This window comes from Neovison vison, chromosome 10, assembly GCF_020171115.1.
Source record: "Neovison vison isolate M4711 chromosome 10, ASM_NN_V1, whole genome shotgun sequence".
In the NCBI taxonomy this organism is placed as follows: Eukaryota; Metazoa; Chordata; class Mammalia; order Carnivora; family Mustelidae; genus Neogale; species Neogale vison.
Window position 1 is genome coordinate 47,008,527 of NC_058100.1, and position 19,386 is coordinate 47,027,912.

At 53.4% G+C, this 19,386-nt stretch overlaps 1 protein-coding gene across 1 annotated transcript in view; it reads left to right on the forward strand.

The window, feature by feature from the left end:
- The first annotated feature begins 7,689 nt into the window (after nt 1-7,689).
- QSOX1 (quiescin sulfhydryl oxidase 1) overlaps nt 7,690-19,386 on the forward strand; it is a 33,862-nt gene continuing 22,165 nt past the window's right edge. Inside the window, exons 1-2 of the mRNA XM_044267218.1 lie at nt 7,690-7,972; nt 14,865-14,965. Coding sequence (XP_044123153.1) covers nt 7,705-7,972; nt 14,865-14,965 — 369 coding nt within the window. The 5' untranslated portion in view covers nt 7,690-7,704. The remainder of the gene's footprint in view (nt 7,973-14,864; nt 14,966-19,386) is intronic.

The window sequence follows — 19,386 nt, forward strand, 5'->3', positions numbered from 1 at the left end:
AGATCTCATCTCCTCTCGTCTCCCACCACCAGGCACTGGGTAAGGTAGACAGTCACAAGAGCGATTAGTTCTTAGGACAAGATGAATAGGTCACCAGAAAGGACAGGAAGCTGGGTAACTTTTGTTCCAGATGGCAAGGCAAAGTCGGGAAGAGAAGACCAGGACAGTCTGTTGGGAAAATTCAGGCCCACAAAGTGGCTGATGGAACATTTTATGTTTTCATGAAAGTACAGTCGCAGATGACACAAACTTCCATTTTATTTTATTTTTTAAAAGATTTTATTTATTTGAGAGAGAGAGAGAGAGAGAGAGAGAGCACATGAGCAGGGAGGTGAGAAAAACAGAGGCAGAAGCGGACTCCCCACTGAAAGGGAGCCCAGTGCGGGATTCCAGCCCAGGACCATGAGATCATGACCTGAGCTGAAGGCAGACCAACTGAGCTACCCAGATGCCCCTTATTATTTTTTAATATTTTTTTAAGTAAGTGCCACCTTCAGCATGGAGACCCACGGGGGGCTTGAACTCATGACCCTGAGATCAAGACCTGAGCTGAGATCAAGAGATGCTTAACCGACTGAGCCACACAGGTACCCCCAAATCTCCACTTCAGACGAGAAGTCATAGTGCCTAGCTGCTGCTGAGACAGAGCTGACCACCGAACGTCAGAGCTTGGGACTCAGAGAGAGGCAGTGACTATGTGCCCAGACGTAGCCCATCTAGAAAGCCCATCTGTCTAACAGATGAACCCTCTCAAGGGGCTGGGCAGGTGGGTGGAAACCAGGGCTGAACCACGGGCAAGAGCACGGAGCAAGTGGGCTCCCTAAAGACGGAGGGTGCGGCCTCAAGAAATCTTTCAGGATGTTTGCTGATAGCAAGGCCATCATAAAATAAGAATGTAACATCTGGATTCTGATACCGTCACCTGAGACCATAAATAACACTCAATATTTCATTTGGGCAATTCATACAAACGGCACTAAGAGCCTACTGTGGCCCAGGCAAATTCTTGCAAGATATTCTTTCTTCTTTACATTTGTTTCTCCCCATTTTTGCACCCAATTGGCTTGAGTCAAGTTTATCTGGACACCTGAAAATCTCCAGTACATTCATGATACACCTTGACATAGATAATGTGACCCCCAGATGTACTCAGACCTCAGCCTTCTGTATTTTTTAGAACTGCAGGTTGCACCCTACTGTCCCAGGCACTGTGCAAGACTCTCGCATTCTCCCATTCAATCCTTATACCTCTGCCTCCTGGTGGTGATCGTCATCTGACCTCTTTCCCAGATAACAGTAATTCTTTTCATGGGAGAAACTGCTCCTGTCTTACTTCAGATATGTAGTTCTTGTGGGGGCTGCCAATTCCTGTGCTCACCCAACTACCTAGAGGAATGGGGACGTCTGGGATGAGCCAGTGGCCATACACCATCTCCCTGTTTGTAGTGAGTGATCTGAGAAGGAACACATAGCTCAAGCTTGGCCAGAGTTTTTCCCCAGACTAGGGTCAGGAGAGAAGTCTTTCCTGTCTTTTGCCTCCGACCTCAAAGATGAAAGGACAGGACTACAGCCCTAGACTTCTGGAAGCCGGCAGGCTGAGAGAATAAAGCCATTCTATGGTTTTGTGAAAAATGTGTAATACCCTGGATTCACCATTGCAGTATCACACAGAGCAGTTTTACTGCCCTAAAAATACTCTGTGCTTCTCTATTCATCTCTCAACCATTTCATTTTTTAAAAAAGCACTTGGGAAATCAGAACAGAATCTTAACATAGAAATTTTTAACCCTGGGCGCCTGGGTGGCTCAGTCAGCTAAGTGGCTGCCTTCAGCTCAGGTCATGATCCCAGGGTTCTGGGATCAAGTCCCACATCCAGCTCCTTGTTCAGTGGGGAGATGCTTCTCCCTCTACATCTACCTGCTGCTCCCCCAGCTTGTGCTTTCTCTCTGTCACACAGATGAATAAAATCTTAGGGGGGGAAAAAAAGAAATTTTTACCCCTTAGACTAGTGAAACTAGTTTGAGGACGAGTGGAACTGCAGCCAAGTAAGACAATCACTACCACATTCACAGACAAGAACTCTGCAGCTCACGTGTTCTCTGTGCCCATTTTACAGATGAGGAAACTGAAGCTCAGGGAACTGGAGGCAGTTGCCGAGGATCGAAATGCAAGTGTTTTAATTCCAGAGACCTACTGCTCAACTACCACACCCCAGCGTCTTCCAAAAGAATTCCTGAACTCTTTTGATTCTGTAGAAGGAGGGTGTCCCCACGCTAACCCAGGGGACTCCTCTCTTCCGACTCATACCTGCTCCTCCAGCCCTTCACATGCACATGCAATGGGCACACCTTCCAACACGTATGACGTCATCATATGTGTCTTCTCTTTGGGAAAATTCTGAGAAGGCTTTTGTCATAAACCAAGAAGTTCATAAATTCCGTCCCTTCTCCAGGCTGGTGTGACGCTTTATAGTTTCGTATATTTATCTATCATACAGGAAATACAGGACACACCCTTAAGCTGGGGCAGAAACTATTTCCAATTAAGATGCCTCCTCCAGAAACCTACAGTTCTCCCAGATAAATCGCACAGCATCACACAGTTGGCAAAGTCCCCAGAAGCCTTCCCAGGGGAGCGCCGGGAAGCATCCACACCAGCAATGTGGTCTTCTTGCCATTGACCTTGGGCCTTCTGTGATGACTTGCAGGTTCCCAGAAGCTCTCACTCCTGTCATGAGCCAGAGAGCCCAAACAGCAAGGCTGTGAGTTTATAGCCTTTTATCTCCTTTCCACTTCAGTCTGTCCTTCTGTGTGTTGGGGGAGGGGGTGGGGGGGTGCTGTTCTTACTGAACTGCCATCATGCGACCCAGGACAAGGGAAGCTACATGAACGTGGGGTTCTGCCCCGGCTATGCCATTGACACTCATCGCCTTCTCAATACTTCAGCAGCCGTGTTGGAAAAAGACGGAAACTGCTAATTGACCTGTAAGCTGGACCCCAGCGCTTGGAGGCTCCTTACCCCCTCCCTTATCCTTGGACTATGGGTTCAGCTTGCCTCTCCCACTCCTAGAGGCTGCTCCAAGGACAGAGCCTGGAGATAGGGATGTGGTGTTAAGAATACCTACACGGTTTATGTGACTGAATCGAATTAAAGGCCTCTTTATGTACTTTAAAGATTTGGCAGGCAGTGCAGGAAACCATTAGTTTTTTTGCCGCCCGACACAGGCCTCATATAGAGGTTCCCTTGGCTTGTTAGAACCGCCACCTGCCAAGCTGGAGTGGCCTGCCTCTGTCTTTGGTCCCTCCCCGCCCTGCGAGTACAGGGGTCGGTTTCAGATTAAACCTGGAAAGTTCCTGGGAGGGTTAGGAACCCGTACTTGCTCTGTGGCCTTAACCAAGTCTCTCGACTTCTCCGGGCCTCTGTCTCCTCTACAGATAAGAAGAAGGCAACTGGGGTAAGTATGAACAGTAAGGAGGAGCTGGGAAGGGACAGCTTAGCCACACTCTTTGCTGGCTTTCCCTCGCTCCAGTGGTCAGATGGATCTCCAGCCCTTTGCTCCCACCTAAGAGACATGCAGAAGGACAGTCAAGGATTTTCCTGTTTTCCATTCTCATCTCTAAGGCCTCCAAGGGCTCACCTTGAGGGACCCTATACAAGGGTATTTCTACTCTCCACCTTCTTCCAACCTGCCTTTTGTCTTGGAAGCCAATTTCCATGGACTACCGTCAGGGCACCCTCACCTCTGGCTGGTTGGGTTTGGCCAATGGGAGGCGCTGGTGGAGGACTAGATGAGGAAGAGGTAGAAATGAAACTCTCCTGCTGCCTCCCCGCTCTCCTCCCCACTTCCCTGCGTTCCTGGCAGTGGCAGCATTTGGCAATTCCAGCTCTGGTTGGGTCGCCCCCTTCCTTGACTCCAGCTCCCACAGTTTCCATCACCAAGTTCCTTGGCGCTCAAAGGACATCTTGCTGTTATCAGTCACTGGGGACCTGGCACCTCCTGTCAGTTCCTTTTACCCTGCACACACCTCTGTAGGCAGCCCTTCCATTAACAAACACTTCGAATGTGCTTTCTCTTTTCTGCCATAGCTGTCTGACGCAGACTCTCAGTATCTCTCCGTATGCTTTCCGAACTGGTATTCTAACCAACCCTGGCTATGGACCAGTTCATCTATAAGACCAAGAGGTGAGTTTTGAAGGGACAAAGTATAGAGGTCTTTGTTGCTGGGCCCTTGTCTTCCAGCTGCACACACCCTCTCTCCTCCTCAGTGCAAATGAGTGAGTGGAAAGTCATCTAATGGTTGGCTACTGGCTGACATGTTTTACCAAACACAATCCTGTTGCTCACCGTAATTATCTCTATTTGTGTATAAGCTGCATTCCTCTGACCATCTGTCTTACTTTTGGTTGACAAACTCCCAAATCCCCTCTCTTTTATTCATACATAATACATGCATGAGTCACAAGTGGGGAAAGTCAACGGGGCTCTTTCTACCTCAATCTCCTCATCTGTATCAGTGGGATAAGAAGACTATCAACCTCATAGAGCTGGTGTGAGAATTAAATGAGTAACATCTGTAAGTGTTAGAATAGCAGGTGCAAAGTATTATCTAACACTATTATTTTACTCTCTCGTCTGGCTCCTTTTGGCTCACTCTCCTATAGCTTGTATGTAGGAAGGGGAGCAGGGGATCTGGGTAGGAATTCCTACGCCCTGCCCCTCCACTTTCAATGTTTTCGTCAGCTTTCCCCTCCCCCTCTACATCCCACTGTTGAGTAGATTCCCTTCTTTGCCATCTTTTTATCCCAGAAGCCCCCTGGAAGGGCAACCAGGGCAAATTGTGATCCTTATGTTTTCTGCTTTCAATTCTAGACCAGCGGTTTTCAGTTGGTGGCCTGGAGAGCCTCTGAGGCTCCCAAGAAGCCCCCCAGAACTCGGAAAGTGGGTATCACTCTAGGTCACACCCTTTAGCTTGCTTTTATCTGTTGAAGCTTCCTTTCAAGGTTCTGTTTGAACAAAGGCTTCCGAGACTTAAAAGAGTTGGAAATCCCTGTTCCAGGATATTGCAACTCTCAGTCTTAATTTCTTTAACCCCATGGCCAAGAAACTTTCTCTACTTCATCCAAATGGTTTGCATTCTTTTCTGCTTCCGATGCTCTGCAACAGATATGTGAACAAGCAAGCCTCTGTGTACCCGCCTGGGGTGTCTTTCCCAGGCGCTCGGCATGGTCAGCCAAGATCGCCTCTCGAATTCTCAGGCCTCCAGGGAAGGTAACTACAGCACTGTTGAACAAAAGAGACATTTGAAGGCACTTGACTGTTGCTGGCCCCCTATCCAGCCACTGGAATACTTCCAACCCCAGGAATCAAAAGACTCCTAGGACCCTACCCTGATAAGCCTGGGCCAAGCCTAGTCCTCAGAGCTGCTAGGAGTGGGGGAAATGGGGTAGCAGAAGCTCCCTGGACTGGCGGTGGGGGGATGGAGGGGCATCACCACCTGAAACTCACTGTGGGAGTTTGGGGAGGTCCTAACACCTCAACTGGTCAACATATAATTTCTTTATGCAGTTCAAGACCTTGGGCACAGAGACTATGAATATGGGAAGGGAGCAGAAGCCCTCTCTCATTCCAGGCAGATCTCTGCCTGCAATGCCTTTATCTCAGACTTCCACACGCTGCCTCTCATACTTCATTTGTCTCAAATGTTACCTCATGAGAAGTGCCTTAAGACAACAGGGCACCTGGGTGGCTTAATAGGTTAAGCGTCTGCCTTTGGCTCAGGTCATGATTCCAGGGTCCTGCTCAGTGAGGAGCCTGCTTCTCCCTTTGCTTCTGCCTCTCTTCCTGTCTCTCATGAATATATAAGCAAAACCTTTAAAAAAAGAAGACGACGATGACAATGATTGGAGGCAAGAGAAGCCCCTACCTTGGGTTCTGAGCTCTCTGGCCCTCTTCGAACCGTACCCTTTTCCACAGAGCAAGAAACCCATGTGCCAAGGGGATGTGCCCACCCCAAGCTCCTGCTCCTCACCCCTCCTTAGATCCTCCTGTGGGTACCCAAGACCCTAGAATTCTCCATCCCTGTGGCACCAGGCCAGCTTCTAGAGACTACATTGACCTTTCCGTCCTCTTGAGGAACCAAGAAACAGCTATCTGCAGGAGATGTGGAGGAAGCTCAGACACACAGAAGCAGATATGACAGGGGTGGGCACATGGCCCCTTGAAGTATAGGACAGAGCTGGAGTGCAAAGAGTAGGGGGAAGGTCGAGGGCCAGGGACCAGTTATCACCTAAGCCACCCCATTCCAGCGCACATCTTGGTGGAGTCGGGGAATTCTAAATTTAAACTGGGCCTTCCAGATTATGCGGAAGGTATACTGTCATAATGAAAGGATAGGAATTGTGCATACCAGTTTCACTTGGTTCGTAATTTTTAAATCTGTGGACATATGATATGTGGGCCTCCACTTGTACTTCTGGGCCCGGCCCTGTAAATACTAGGGATAGACCCATCCCTGACCATGCCGTGCGAAATAAAATAGCACTTCCTCTGTCACTCTAGTCTCACCCGGTTGTATAGTGCTTCTTGGCATTTGCCACCATTAGATCTGTATTTACTTGTATATCCTCTCTCTGTCCCTGTCCCCAGTAGAATGGAAGGGGTGACCACAGAGTTTTGGTTTTGTTTACTGTCTAATACTTAGTACCTAGAGTGGTGCCTCTGGCTCAAAGGAACCACTCAGTAAACGCTGAATAAGTAATGAGTCCAGGCCCCGATGGCTTGCAGATGAGGTGGGCTAATGGAAAAAACACACAGGGAAAAGACCACGTGTGACAACCCTCCGGGGAGCTCTTTCTCCCAGTAAAATCACTCCGCCTAGGAGCTACAAAAGGTGACCAGGATACGTTTACCATTTAAGCTTACTACACAGGAACACAAAATTAGTTATCAGGTTCCTTGTGAGAAGGACACCTGAGTACGGAGGGGCTTCGAGGAGACTGGGGAGTTAGATGTAGAGGACCCGGGCTGCTGGGAGCCCCCACTGGAGGAATCGCCGCACAACCTTACGGGGGTGGCCAGACCCGTGTGCCCAGGAAACCGCGATGGCAGCGCAGTGGCCGCGCCATCCGGCCCAGCGTTTAAGGCGGGGAGGGAGCTTCTCCTCCGTGACTGTTGCCCTTGGACGCTCACAGGCGTCCGCGGTGTGGGCACACGTCATCCTGCGGGGTCATGATGATCACAGCCCCGGAGACCTTCGTCTTCTCTCTCACCTGCTTCTAACTCACATCTTGGCGTGGAGGGAGCCCCAGAACTTTCTTGGTACGGCACGAATCGATCCAATCTATTCCAACTTACTCCTTTTCCGTTAGGTACCGGGCTCGTGAGAAGCCAAATGACCTCCTCGAGTCCCCAGCAGCCACCGGAATACCGGTCCGGGCCTCTGCCGCGGAAACGCCCCGCTCGCTTGGGGGTGGGGGCTCCCGGGCCCCGGCTGCGCTCCCCGCCCGCTGAGGCCGGAGGCGGGAACCCACTAGCCGAGCTCCGCGGCCGCCGCGGATCGCGGGGCGGGGAAGGGGGCGGCGCCGGGCCGCGGAGGGGGCGGGGCCCCGAGGCTCCTCCCCCCGACGGACGCCGGAGGAGCGGCGGAGCGGCCCGGCGCCCACTCGTGCGAAGCTGGTGCGCAGTGGTGGGCGCCGCGCCGCAGGATGGGCTGGTGCGGCTGCCGCTCCGGGCCGCCGCCGTCGCGGCTGTCGCTGCTGCTGCTGCTGCTGCTGGCGGTGGCCGGCGCCGGCGCGGCCCCGCGCTCCGCGCTCTACTCGTCCTCTGACCCGCTGACGCTGCTGCAGGCGGACACCGTGCGCGGCGCCGTGCTGGGCTCCCGCAGCGCCTGGGCCGTGGAGTTCTTCGCCTCCTGGTGCGGCCACTGCATCGCCTTCGCCCCGACGTGGAAGGCGCTGGCCAACGACGTCAAAGGTGAGGGGCGGGCCGCTGGGGGGGGGGGGAATCTCCTCGCGCCCCCCACCCTGGGCGACCCCCTCCACCTGCCCAGCCGAGGGTCTCTCCCATCCGGCCCGCCGCCTCCGGCCCCGGGCCTCCGCCCATCTCTTCCTCTCTGGCCCTCGCACTTCCCCCGCGGTTTCCAGCCCTCACCTCCATTTTTGGCTCCCGCGCCTCGCAGTCTCTTTCCCCTTGGCGGGTGCCCGGAGCTGCTCCCCACTCCCAGCAGCCCGGACCCTCACACCTGCTCTGACTTCCTGTGGGTCCTCAGCCGGCTTGGTGCCCCCATCCCTGCGCTGGCCTCTCCTTTGTTCCTCTAGCTCTGCTGACACCTTACAGCCTCCTCTGCTGTCGCCTGTGGCAGTCCCCTTCCTCTCGCTTGGGGACCCGCGTCGCTTCCTGCCGAATTCCCCGGCTGCTGTGGGATCAGTGCTGGGGAGAAAAGGAACTGACATTCCCTCTGCCAACCCCTTGGCTGGTCGACCCAGCTGCTCCATAGACGTTTTTTCCCAGCTTTACTCTGGAGACAGTGTTCTTGTATGGGTTCTAGGCCTCTCTCGACCTGCTGCCTGCAGCTCGTTAGCTTTTGGGCCACATCTTCTCTCTTCCCCTTGGCCACGCATCGTCTCAGACCCTTCTGTGGTAACCCGTGAACCCAGAGGCCTGACTGAAGGCAGCCTTTTGGTGTGTGTTTGCCCTTGCTCTGTGTTCCTGTTCACTGGCCTGACCCGTAGCACCCCACGTCCTGGATTCTAAGCCCTCAATTGTGAGACATACCACTCATTTACTAACAGCCTGAGGGGTAGAGAGATAACAAGACCACTAAATGTGTAGAGATTTGAAAGTGTACGCTATTACAGAAATGGTAAATTAAAACAACAACGACAAAAACCTTTAGAACTGAAAAAATATGGTCATAACAGTAGTAAATATGTACAAGTGCTTCCTGTACATCTGATGCCTTTCTGGGTAAGTACGTGACATGCATTATCTCCGAGTTTCCTTTCCAGAATTTGAGGATCTCTGTGGTGTCACACAGTTGCCTAGCCCAGATAGTGGGTGTTTGGTGGGTGTGGTGGTGGTGATTTGTTTCTGATTTGCTGCCTCTGAATGAAGCTACTTCCTGATTGTGGTGCTCTCTAGGGCCCTAGCTTGGCTCCACAACCGAAAATGATCATTGAATGAGGACTGTGGGGGTCTTAGGGAATAGGTCTCTTTCTAGAGAGAGAACTGGAACTGCTGTTTCCTTGCTACTCTGTTGGTATTTCCTTTTTTTTTTTTTTTTTTAAGATTTTCTTTTTTAAACAATTCATTTGAGAGAGAGTGAGAGCACAAGCTGGGGCAAGGTCAGAGGGAGAGGGACAAGCAGACTACCTGCTGAGCGAGGAGCCCAACATGGAACTCCATCCCAGAACCCGGGGATCGTGACCTAAGCTGATCATGACCTTTGCCATCTGAGCCAGCCAGGCACCCCTGGTATTTCTTAATCAGCTCAAGCATTCATGGTAGAATAGTGCACTTGTAGATGTTGGTTTTCAAAATTAGGCTCCCGTGTCCCCCAAGCAGCTCACATAATGGTTACTGAAGGAGCCAGATGGAAAGATGTATACATCTGTTAGCCATGTGGTCCTGGAAAGTTATTTTTAACAAAAGCGATGAACCATTTTATCTCTAGTGTACATGTGGACATGTCTGCATGCCTCTCTGGTCCCATCACCTCAGTGTGCCGTGTCTCAGCCGCTCTTCACACTGTTTCAGTGATACCGACACATCTGGGCAGGGCAGGGTAAGGGGGAGGAAGAGTGTTGAACATGGACCTGGAACACCTGAGGGAACATTAGGTGTTCAGGGGACCGTGTGGGCCTGAAAATCACAAAAATCCCCAGATCAGTTTCCACCTTGAGGCTATGAGAGGTCTCTAATGGCTGTAGATGAACTTAATCTAGAAGACTCTTCTATCTTAAGAATGCTGGAGGGAAGGTTAGCTTCCAGCTGACTCATGTGTGTGACCTCTTGCAACCCAGAGTTTCCAGTGAATTGCATAGCTAGACACTGACCCAGCTTACTCCTGGGTGAGGGTTGCCACTTCCAAAAGGGGTCTTGCCCTAGGGCCTGGAGCGACAGTCTTCTCCTAAAAAATGCAAATCGAAATTCAGTCTCCAGGAAAGACAATGGAAGCACCAAAGTCTGTAGAGATGAACCACAGTCAGTGGAAAGTAGGAAACTGGAGGTCTCCCAGGAGCCACAGGGACGGCCTTAACAAGATTGCGTTGGCACTGGGGTGGGGGTGGGGAGCGGCTGAATCTGGTATCAGCCTGCAATTATAGAGGCTTCCCCCACTCCAATCCAAGGGTGAGGCCCTGCTGGGAAGGAGGGTTGTTCTCACATCATCTCTGTATTACTGAGTTTCTTTGAGAAAATGGTTGTGGGCCAGCGCAGGGCTTGAACACCATCTGGGGCCTATTGGAGTGTGCCCCCCGCCTTCTGCCAATGGTAAGAGCGTCTGGGGTAGGAACAGTGAGAGTGTGGAAGGTCACGGTTGGGAGAAACATTTTGCAACCCTGCCCGGCTGGCCTCGCATTTCATCTTGACTGTCTAGGGCCCCTTTATTCAGTGACTTATGGGACGGCTTCTCTGGGGCCGTTGTCCCGATGGCCAGAGCGGGGGCTTCTAAAGATCTGGTCATCCCTTTCTATTCCAGGACAGCTCTTCTTGTGTCACCGTATGTTTGGGAAATTGATTGTGTTCGTCTTAATCTTCATTACTCTTCACTGGCTAATCAATCCATAAATATTTGTTGAGTGACCTCTGTGTGCAGAACACTGTTTACATTGCAGTTTGGGAAATGAGCTACACACAGCGGGAGAATTGAGAATTGGCAGCAGGGAGAAGCCACGTTCGGGAAAGGCCAAAGGAGTGGCTCAGCCATTTCTGGTCGGAGCTCAGGGCAGGGTAGAGTCACAGAGGGCTAATCTGTCACCAGGCCTTCATTCAAGCAGTTATTTATTACACACTTGCCTTATCCACTTGCGTATGGGCCTTTGCAGGCCACTAGTGCGCATAGATATACACTTTATGAAAAAATACCTGTGCAATCGGTGGGGGTTTTTTGCTGTTGTTTTTAACAGGTGAGTAACCCGCCCGAGATTGTACAGATGCTGGAGGAGGTTCTTGAGCCCGTTTCCTTGGCTCTAGAACCTAGGCAGGTGGAGAGGTGGGTGAAGGAGGAGGAGTCCTCCGGGCTAGGAAAGTGCCCTCTGCCAAGCCGCGGAGACGGCATTTATAAGGTGTGGATGTTTGGGATAACACTGAACAGTGGTGGTTTGCCTTCTTTTCTTTTCCACGGTGTAGGCCACCCCTCTTGTACGCCTGTGAATGCCTTAGTGTGGAGCCTGGCACAGGGTAGGAGCCCAACGGACACTTAGGCAGGCCAAAGTATGACCCTCACAGGAGTCCTAATGAGAATGTAGTGACCAAGCCTGCTGCTTGTGCTGTGGCTCTCCTGGACTCGGCCCTGGGGTGTCAGCCAGGTGTGAACGCCAGGGAAGGCATTTTGTCTATCCCATGACCTCACTGCCCAGAAGTCTGCAGCCGGGAGGAAGGGATGCTGTGGTGACGGCAGGGACTGACTTACTCCCTGTCGGGAGGACTCCTGGAGACTTGGATGGAGGTCTGGTTCTCACCACTTGACTAGTTCTTGCTGGTTTGGGTGGATCTGGCCTCTGTCTTAATAGGAGCTTGCTTAACATGCGGAGGACTTATGGATGTTTGTTCGAGTTGCAAAGGACAGGAGAGACCATCTATCCTGGTCTTTGTTGGACCCATGAGGCACAGGAAGGAGACATGTGGAGCTCATGGTGGCCATTTCTGGCTATAAGCAAGTCATGTGACTCTGGGTCCACGCCCCTTCTTGGAGTGGTGAGTGGGGGCAGGGATACTGCCTCTGACTCCAGAAGGAGCCCATGACACCCCCCCCCCACTACAGGGCGTCTCCTCACTTGCCACCCAGAGACCATAGATGTCCCCACCCTTCCCCTCTCCATGTGCTCATTTACTCTGCTGTTAATAGAGTAATAGAGAAATTACTTTGCCAGGGCGGTAATTGCACCAGGAGACTTTTTTCTCCCCAAGAGTAGGGCTGGGCTGATACTGCTCATGTTAGGTGTTAAGCCTGCAGGTGGTGATGTATAAGTCACCGGACACCTGAGAAAGCCTCCCTTGCCCAGTTCTGTTCCCTGCAGACAGCAGCGCACTTTACTTACTTGCAGCTCTGCATTACTGGTGGACTGCCCAGAGAACGGAGCTCTCCGTTCCGTGTACCAGGACTAGAATGAATGGTCAGGCCCATGGTGATGAGTAGCAAACCAGCTGTTCATTGTCACTATGGCTTATCAAGGTATTGACATTGATATTCCTGAGGAACATTTCTTAGCCAGGACTCTCAGCACCTGACTGGCCCCAGCCTACTCCCCCCACCTGCCACAGTACCTGGGGCAGGTAAGCAAAGGCACCGGTTCCATTTCACAGAGGGACAGGGAATCAAGGTATAAAGAAAGATAAGGAGTCAAAGAGCCACCTGGAAGCAAGGGGCTAATATTCCCAGGCATCCCTTCCCCTGGTCCCAACTAGGAATGCCCCACTCCGCCCCACCCTCCCTGGCTTTCCTGGTTGGGAAGCCGGCAGAGTAGCTCTGCTGTTCTGTCTTGGGCCCTCTTGAGACCAGAGGTTCAGATCCCAGATTCACCACTGATGCAGTGCACCTCGGGCATGGTTCTCGGGTAGTTCTTTCACAGGGGAGGAAAGCAGGTCTGGAGAGAATAGCTTCTGTCTCTCCCTGGAGGGTCATTGCACACCGAATGAGATAAGGTAGGCACAACGAACTCTTCGCCAACTCTCCATACGTGTGATAACGGCATCTACGAGCCGAGTCGCTGACAGTGACTGGGTGCTTGAGTTAGAGTCCCATGTCGCTTTAGGACAGCAGTTTTTTTACCATTGTCTCTTGCATGGGGTAGGTTGTGATCAAAGAGCAAAAATAGAAGGGTAATATCCTGCCACGGGCGAGGGGGTGAGGGAGAGAAGTAGGTTTGAGTCTCGGGCCCTTGGAAAACTTGGAGGCTTCAGTGCTTTTTGTAGAGTCGGGGGGAGGGTGCACCCCCCCATCCAGGGGCAGTAATGGAGAGAGATCATCTAGGGCATGCTGTAGATACCCCCTGAGTGCTAGCTCCCTGTTCTCTCCCCTCCCCGTCCCTTCAGCCTTCGTGCCCCAATGGCAGGGGGCAGACTCTGGCCCCAGGGATGGTGGCCTGCATTCTCGGAGAGGACAGGAGCAGCTGAGGCCTTCAGTCCTTGGTCATCTAGCCAAGTGGCTTTGTGAGACCCCTGCCGGCGGCCCTTGCTGGTAGAAGGACAAGAAATTGTGCCCCTTCCACCCTTTTGTCTGATCGACTTACTCTTTTGAGAGGTGCCAGATCTCTCCTGAGGGTCTCCCTGCACAAGGTGACCAGAGCCCGAGATGCAGGACAGACAGAGTCAAGTCTAGAGCGTGTCAGATGGCTGTAGTGGGTGACCTGGGCCTCCCTTGAGCAGGGAAGAAGCCACAAAAGGGCGGCCTGGGGTGCTCTTGCCTGTGATCCAGGACAAAACCCTATACCTAGGCAACTCTTCTCGTGTGCCTTTAGCCCTTGCCTGGACCCGTTAGGCTGGGGCAGAGCTGGGAGACCCCGTTCTGGCACTGGAGCTGCTGGGAGCTGGGCCCTGGCCTGGGTCGACTGTGTCATGTGGTCAGAGGTCACCTCATGTGGAGTGCATTGTCGGGAGGCCGGGCAGGGATGCAACAATGAAGAGGCATTTAGGGACGGACAGGCTTGTAACCATGGAGGTGGCTGGAACAGGGCCCTGAACACGTCGCTCACCCAGGCAGACCCCCTGTCAGCTAAGTGACAAGCTTGCAGTCAGTCTCTCCCCTTGGTCCCCAGGGCTGGCCTACCCCATGTCCGTACCCAGTTAGAGCCCTGAGCCACATGTTGGTCCCGGGCCGTTACCACCCCACGGTGTGTGTGGAGCTTGCCTTCCAGCTGAAGCAGGCTTGCTGTAACAGGGAACTTCAGTAGGTGCCCGAGGGGCCCCTGACCCAGGCTCAGGGGGCCTGCCTGGTAGAGAAGTTGGTTTTCTGTTTCACAGATCTTGGGCCATGGCCCAGAATGGTGCCTTTATTTCCTCTGCCAGCGAGTTTCAGTGGAGGGAGGCCAGCAGCCTGGAGCCTACTGCAGGAGCGGAGTGCCCAGGCAGCTCAGGGAGCCTTTCATCTGTCTCCTTCCAGACTCTGGCCTCAGGGCTCCTTTCCCGGTGGTCCCTTGCTTCCAGGTGCCTTTCCCTCCCTCCCTTGGGCTCCCTGCCTCCCTCTCTGGCACCTGTGTGCCACCTGGGCAAGCGGGGCTGACTGCCAGTACCTTCCCGAGCATCCACTCGGAGTTGCAACCCTTCCCCCTTCTGGAACTGATGCTCTCTAGAGGGCAGCAGGGACAGAGGCCATGTCAGGGGTCCCCGGGGGTTCAAGCTCATCTCACATCTTTCTTCAGCCCCTGCAGCCTCTGTGCCCCTCGCCCCCCGCCCCCAGAATAATGGAGAAACACAGATGCCGTCCCAGGAGAGCCCGCCCTGTGCTACTTAGCCACGTCCTAAGCACGGACTGAGTGTGGGATGACCAGACCATCTCAGCGTTCCTGAGGAAGGAATGACCTTCCTCGGGCGAGCCCCAGGGGCAGGTGCTCTGGGCATTGGTGTGGCTGGAGTGCGGCACGGGGCGGGGAGCAGGCAGAGGTGCCGGCCCCTCTTACTGACCTCATTGTTCTTCTTTTCCTTTCAGACTGGAGACCCGCCCTGAATCTCGCTGCCCTGGACTGTGCTGATGAGACCAACAGTGCCATCTGCAGAGACTTCAACATCCCCGGCTTCCCGACCGTGAGGGTGCGTGACGGGGGCGGGGAGCAGGCGTGCTGCTGGAGGAGTGTGTGGCCGGCTGTCCCATGCCCCCCCCGGAGCTCCATGGGGTCGTCCCATGCTTCTGGGCTTGATCAGCTTCGGTCACAGCCGCTGGAGCACTGTCCCCGTGCTTGATGAGACCCCTGCCACAGAGGCAGACAGGGGTATGAATTGGGAGGTTCGTTGGGTCTGGCAAGTTCTGCCCTTTAAAAAAGGAAGGGGCTGTGGCAGGGGAGGGTAGTTATGATGGGCTGCTTTCAGGTACTCTGATTTGAGCTGTGAGGTGGTTATCGCCTGGGCTGGTGAGATCCCGCAGCTTCCAAGCGCCTCTTTCCAACTCTTCTCCCTCCTGACTCCCAGCCTTAGAGGCCTGCTCTCAGCCTATAAACCCCAGTTCGGGCTCTGACCCGCTCACAGTCAAGATCAGATTCAGGAGGTCTGATGATCTTCCAGAAAATACCAGCAAGCTTCCTCCTCGTCAGGCAAGTGCCTTGAATCCAAGTAGCTCAGAAGTGACCTGTCAGGGTAGCCTCACCCCGTGGTCAGATGCCAGCGCCTCAGGCAGCAGGGATCCCCGTCATGGGAGCCATCACGCCCAGCACATGAGGGCTCTGTCACGCCGGCTCTGGCTGAAAGTAGCATGAGCTCTCCAGTGAGGCCTTGCCCGACAACCTGCCCACTGTGGGGCATCGACAGCTTAATTACCATCTGAACAACTTCCAAGGCTCTGGGAAGCCGAGAAGGGCAAGGCTGTGCAGTTACACACTCGGTGCCCTTCCAAGGGCTCAGGCCCAGCTGTAATGCAGTTAGTTTGCTTCCACATTAAAGAATCAGAACCTCTCTCCCTACCTCCAGCTGTAATTAGCCTACCAGAATGGCATCTAGAAAAGCATTTCTTCTATAACCACTAAGAATAATCCGGAAAGGCCTCTGAAAGCTAAGATTGCCAACTATTGTCCCCTGAACAAGATATCTGAGCTCAGGGTCCTCAAGTTCCAAGCAGAACCATGAGCCGGATCTCAGCCTAGTTACTCCAAGAGAATTTTTCTGGAAAGCCAGGCTCCAGCAGGAATGTCCAGCTTGAACTCCATGTGACCTTTCTGTTCCTCATGCCCAGTGAAATCCTGCTGGGTTCGAGATCCCCACAGGCTGAGAGGGCTCCGTCCAACGTTCTTGTTACCACTTGGGGCCAGTCCTAGGCCCCAGGTTTAGCCGAGACCAGGCTGGTCTGGCAAACAGGTCCTGCCATATCACTTAGAGGTCCCAGGAGAGAGATGGCTTATCAGTCATCTCTTTCAAGTCAAAGACCTCCCTGGCAGGGCAATTGCTTTGCCATATCCTCGTCCCAAAACATGTAACTGAAAATATTCCAAATTACTCTCCGGGGGTGGACGAGGATCTCTGTTGCTTTGGCTGAACCAGGGTGAGCAGCCCTGTGTGAAAAGTTGTGGGAAAACCAGTGCATCTGGAAGAGTCCTCATGCACAGGCTGCTGCTTCTCTCAGCGAAGATTGGCCCTGGGGGTCCAGCCCCCTGGGAATGGGACGGGCATTGGTGCCAGGGCCGGGTGAGGACATCTGGCGGGAGCAGGCAGGTTCTGTGGCACCCGAGGCTTGGTGAGGACCTGGGAGAGGCTGGGGCTCGGTGGGTGTGAGGGAGGTCCCCAAGTTCCCGGCGCCTACCCAAGTCACGCAGCACACGCTGCCCGAATGCCTCGTATGATTAATCATGTCCTGCCCCGCCCAGCTGGCTGTGGGAGGGGAGCTGGGAGGCCCCGGAGCCGGTCGTCTTGACCTTCCCCAGCCTCCACACGGGCAGTGCTTGGCTGGGCCTGGCAGTTCAGTTTCAGCCGGGAGAGGCCCTCAGTGCCCTGTCCTCTGGCCTCTACCTCAGGGGCCAAGTGCTTCTAGATCCCGCTGGGTCTCTGCTCTAAGGCGTGACCGAGTAAGATACGTACACTTCACAGAGAGATCCAGAAGTTGGTTTGTGTGTGATCGCCAGCTCGAAAGTTTCATAAAACGATATTCATTCTTTTTTTTTTTTTAAGATTTTATTTATTTATTTGACAGACAGAGATCACAAGTAGGCAGAGGCAGGCAGAGAAATAAAAAGGGAAGCAGGCTCCTGGCTGAGCAGAGAGCCCGATGTGGGGCTCGATCCCAGGATCCCGGGATCATGACCTGAGCTGAAGGCAGAGGCTTTAACCACTGAGCCACCCAGGCGCCCGATATTCTTTCTAAATGCAGTACACGCTGCTATTTTCTATTCCATATATTTTTTAAATTAATTTTTTTGAAAAAATACTAGCAATTCACTAAATTGATGCTACAGTTTAGGTTGCTTCTAATGTTTGCAAAAGGCCGCTCAAACAGATTGCAGATCCCCAGAGAGTCTGGCATGCCTGTGGGCATCATGGCTGGACTCCCTGAGAAGCACTGCAGACCCTCCAGGTCAGCCTGGCTGCCAGTGGGCTGGAGAGAGAGCCCTGTGGCCCTGTCTGCTGCGCCCCTGGGACTGGGCGGGTCTTCGATCCTATGCATAAAGGCTGTGAGAACTCGTAGATGAGGACACACACTGAACAGGGGAAGAGAGGGTGTTGCTGGTATCATGGAGACAGACCCACACATGAGTCTGGGCCACCCCCAGGTACATGTGTCATTGTCCCTTTCCTCCGCCTCCTGCCCCTTGTCACCATTTGCAGGCAGTGAGCTTCCACTAGCCCAGCCTGTTTAGCAAACACCCGGCCCTGGCAGGGCCTGCTGTGTCAGGGGCCCTTCAGACCAGAGCTGAGCTCAGCTGGAAGAAAACAAAGGTGTGGGGGAGGGAGGGAGGGAGGGAGGGACTAGGTGGCAGCAGGTTCCAGCTGGCACTTAGGGAACCTAGAGGCTGGAACTCTGGGGGAGGGGCCTTGCCGTGGGCCACAGGAGCGCCCTCAGGGGGTCATCCGTCAGGACCCCTTGTAGCCAAAGGCCCAGCCAGGATTAAGATTGCAGAAAGCATCAGCACTGGGGTGGGAGAGGACAGAAGTTTCCCCTTTGCAAGATCCTTAGGTAATTGATGTGGGTTCAAATTCTGGCCCCACAGCTTCTGTATGTACTAGATGTGACTCAGAGTGTTGAACAGTGCCTCGGCGACAGGCCTCAGTTTCCTTCGTCTGTAAAAAGTGGGATGATAGTATCTATACCTATTAGCATTGTGGCCAAGTGTGAAGTGAGGTCTTACGCGCGAGAGGGAGGAGACGCCGTGTGGTATTACCTGGAGTTCAGTTAATGGTACTCGGCTTCCTTCCCGCTGTCCTGTCTCCTCCCTAAGTCACTCAGTGGAGCTCCCAGTAGCTCCTCTGTGGGCGCTGCATTTAGACCGTCCGTCTGTCTGTCCATCAGCAGCTGCTGAGTGAGTTGAGTGAGTCCTTGCGGGGGCCGGCAGGCGGTGAGGGATCCGTATGCGGTAGATGTCTTTGGGGGTACAGAGTCTCGGCTGTTACCTTACGTGGCTCTTGTGATGGGGGAGGGGTCAGAGGGGGTGACTCCTGCCTCTCTCTGGAGGAAGGAGATGGGCCCCCAGCCCCCTGCTGTTCTCCAGCCTCCTCCACAGTCAGTCTCCAGCGTAGGAATGGTTAGGCGTGTGCGTCCTCCCGGGCTCACTGTAAGCTGTTCGGAGATGGGGTCGTTTTCCTTGGAACTTGTTTTAAAAGCTGGGCCTCGTGTCCTCGATGGTCGCTGTTGGGAAGCGCGCTGCCCGTTCAGCCTTGACTCCTGGAAAGGCAGGTGCTTCTTGATATTGGTGTTGATTTTTGACAGTTTGGTAAGACCCACCTCGTGCCTTTGGGGAGCCGTGGAGGCCTTCCAGCAGCAGCAGTGCTGGGGAGAGCAGACGCAGGTGTTGGAGGGAAAGGGTCCTGGTGCCAGCCGCTCCTGGGAAAAAGAAGACTCGCTGCTGACATCTTAACCACCTGTTCCCAAGGAGTGGTGGCGGCTTCCCCGGGGAGGCACACGCCTCCACCAGCTGACTTAAGAAGGATGCCTTTTAATAGGAGGACAAAAATGTGCCCTGACTAGATTTTAATACGATTTTCACATGAGCATCTATGGTGATCAAAGGACCGAGAGGTTCTCTGTTGGACTGAACAGATGTCTTCTGAGTACTTCCGTGTCCTAGACACTGTGGGGCTTGCCGAGATGCCGAAGTGTGGTCTTGTCCTCAAGAAAGTTCAGGTTCGGGGCACCTGGGTGGCTCAGTGGGTTAAGCCTCTGCCTTCAGCTCAGGTCATGATCACCGGGTCCTGGGATTGAGCCCTGCGTCAGACTCTATGCTTGGCAGGGAGCCTGCTTCTCCGTCTCTCTCTACCTGTTTCTCTGCCTACTTGTGATCTCTTTCTCTCTGTCAAATAAATAAATAAAATCTTAA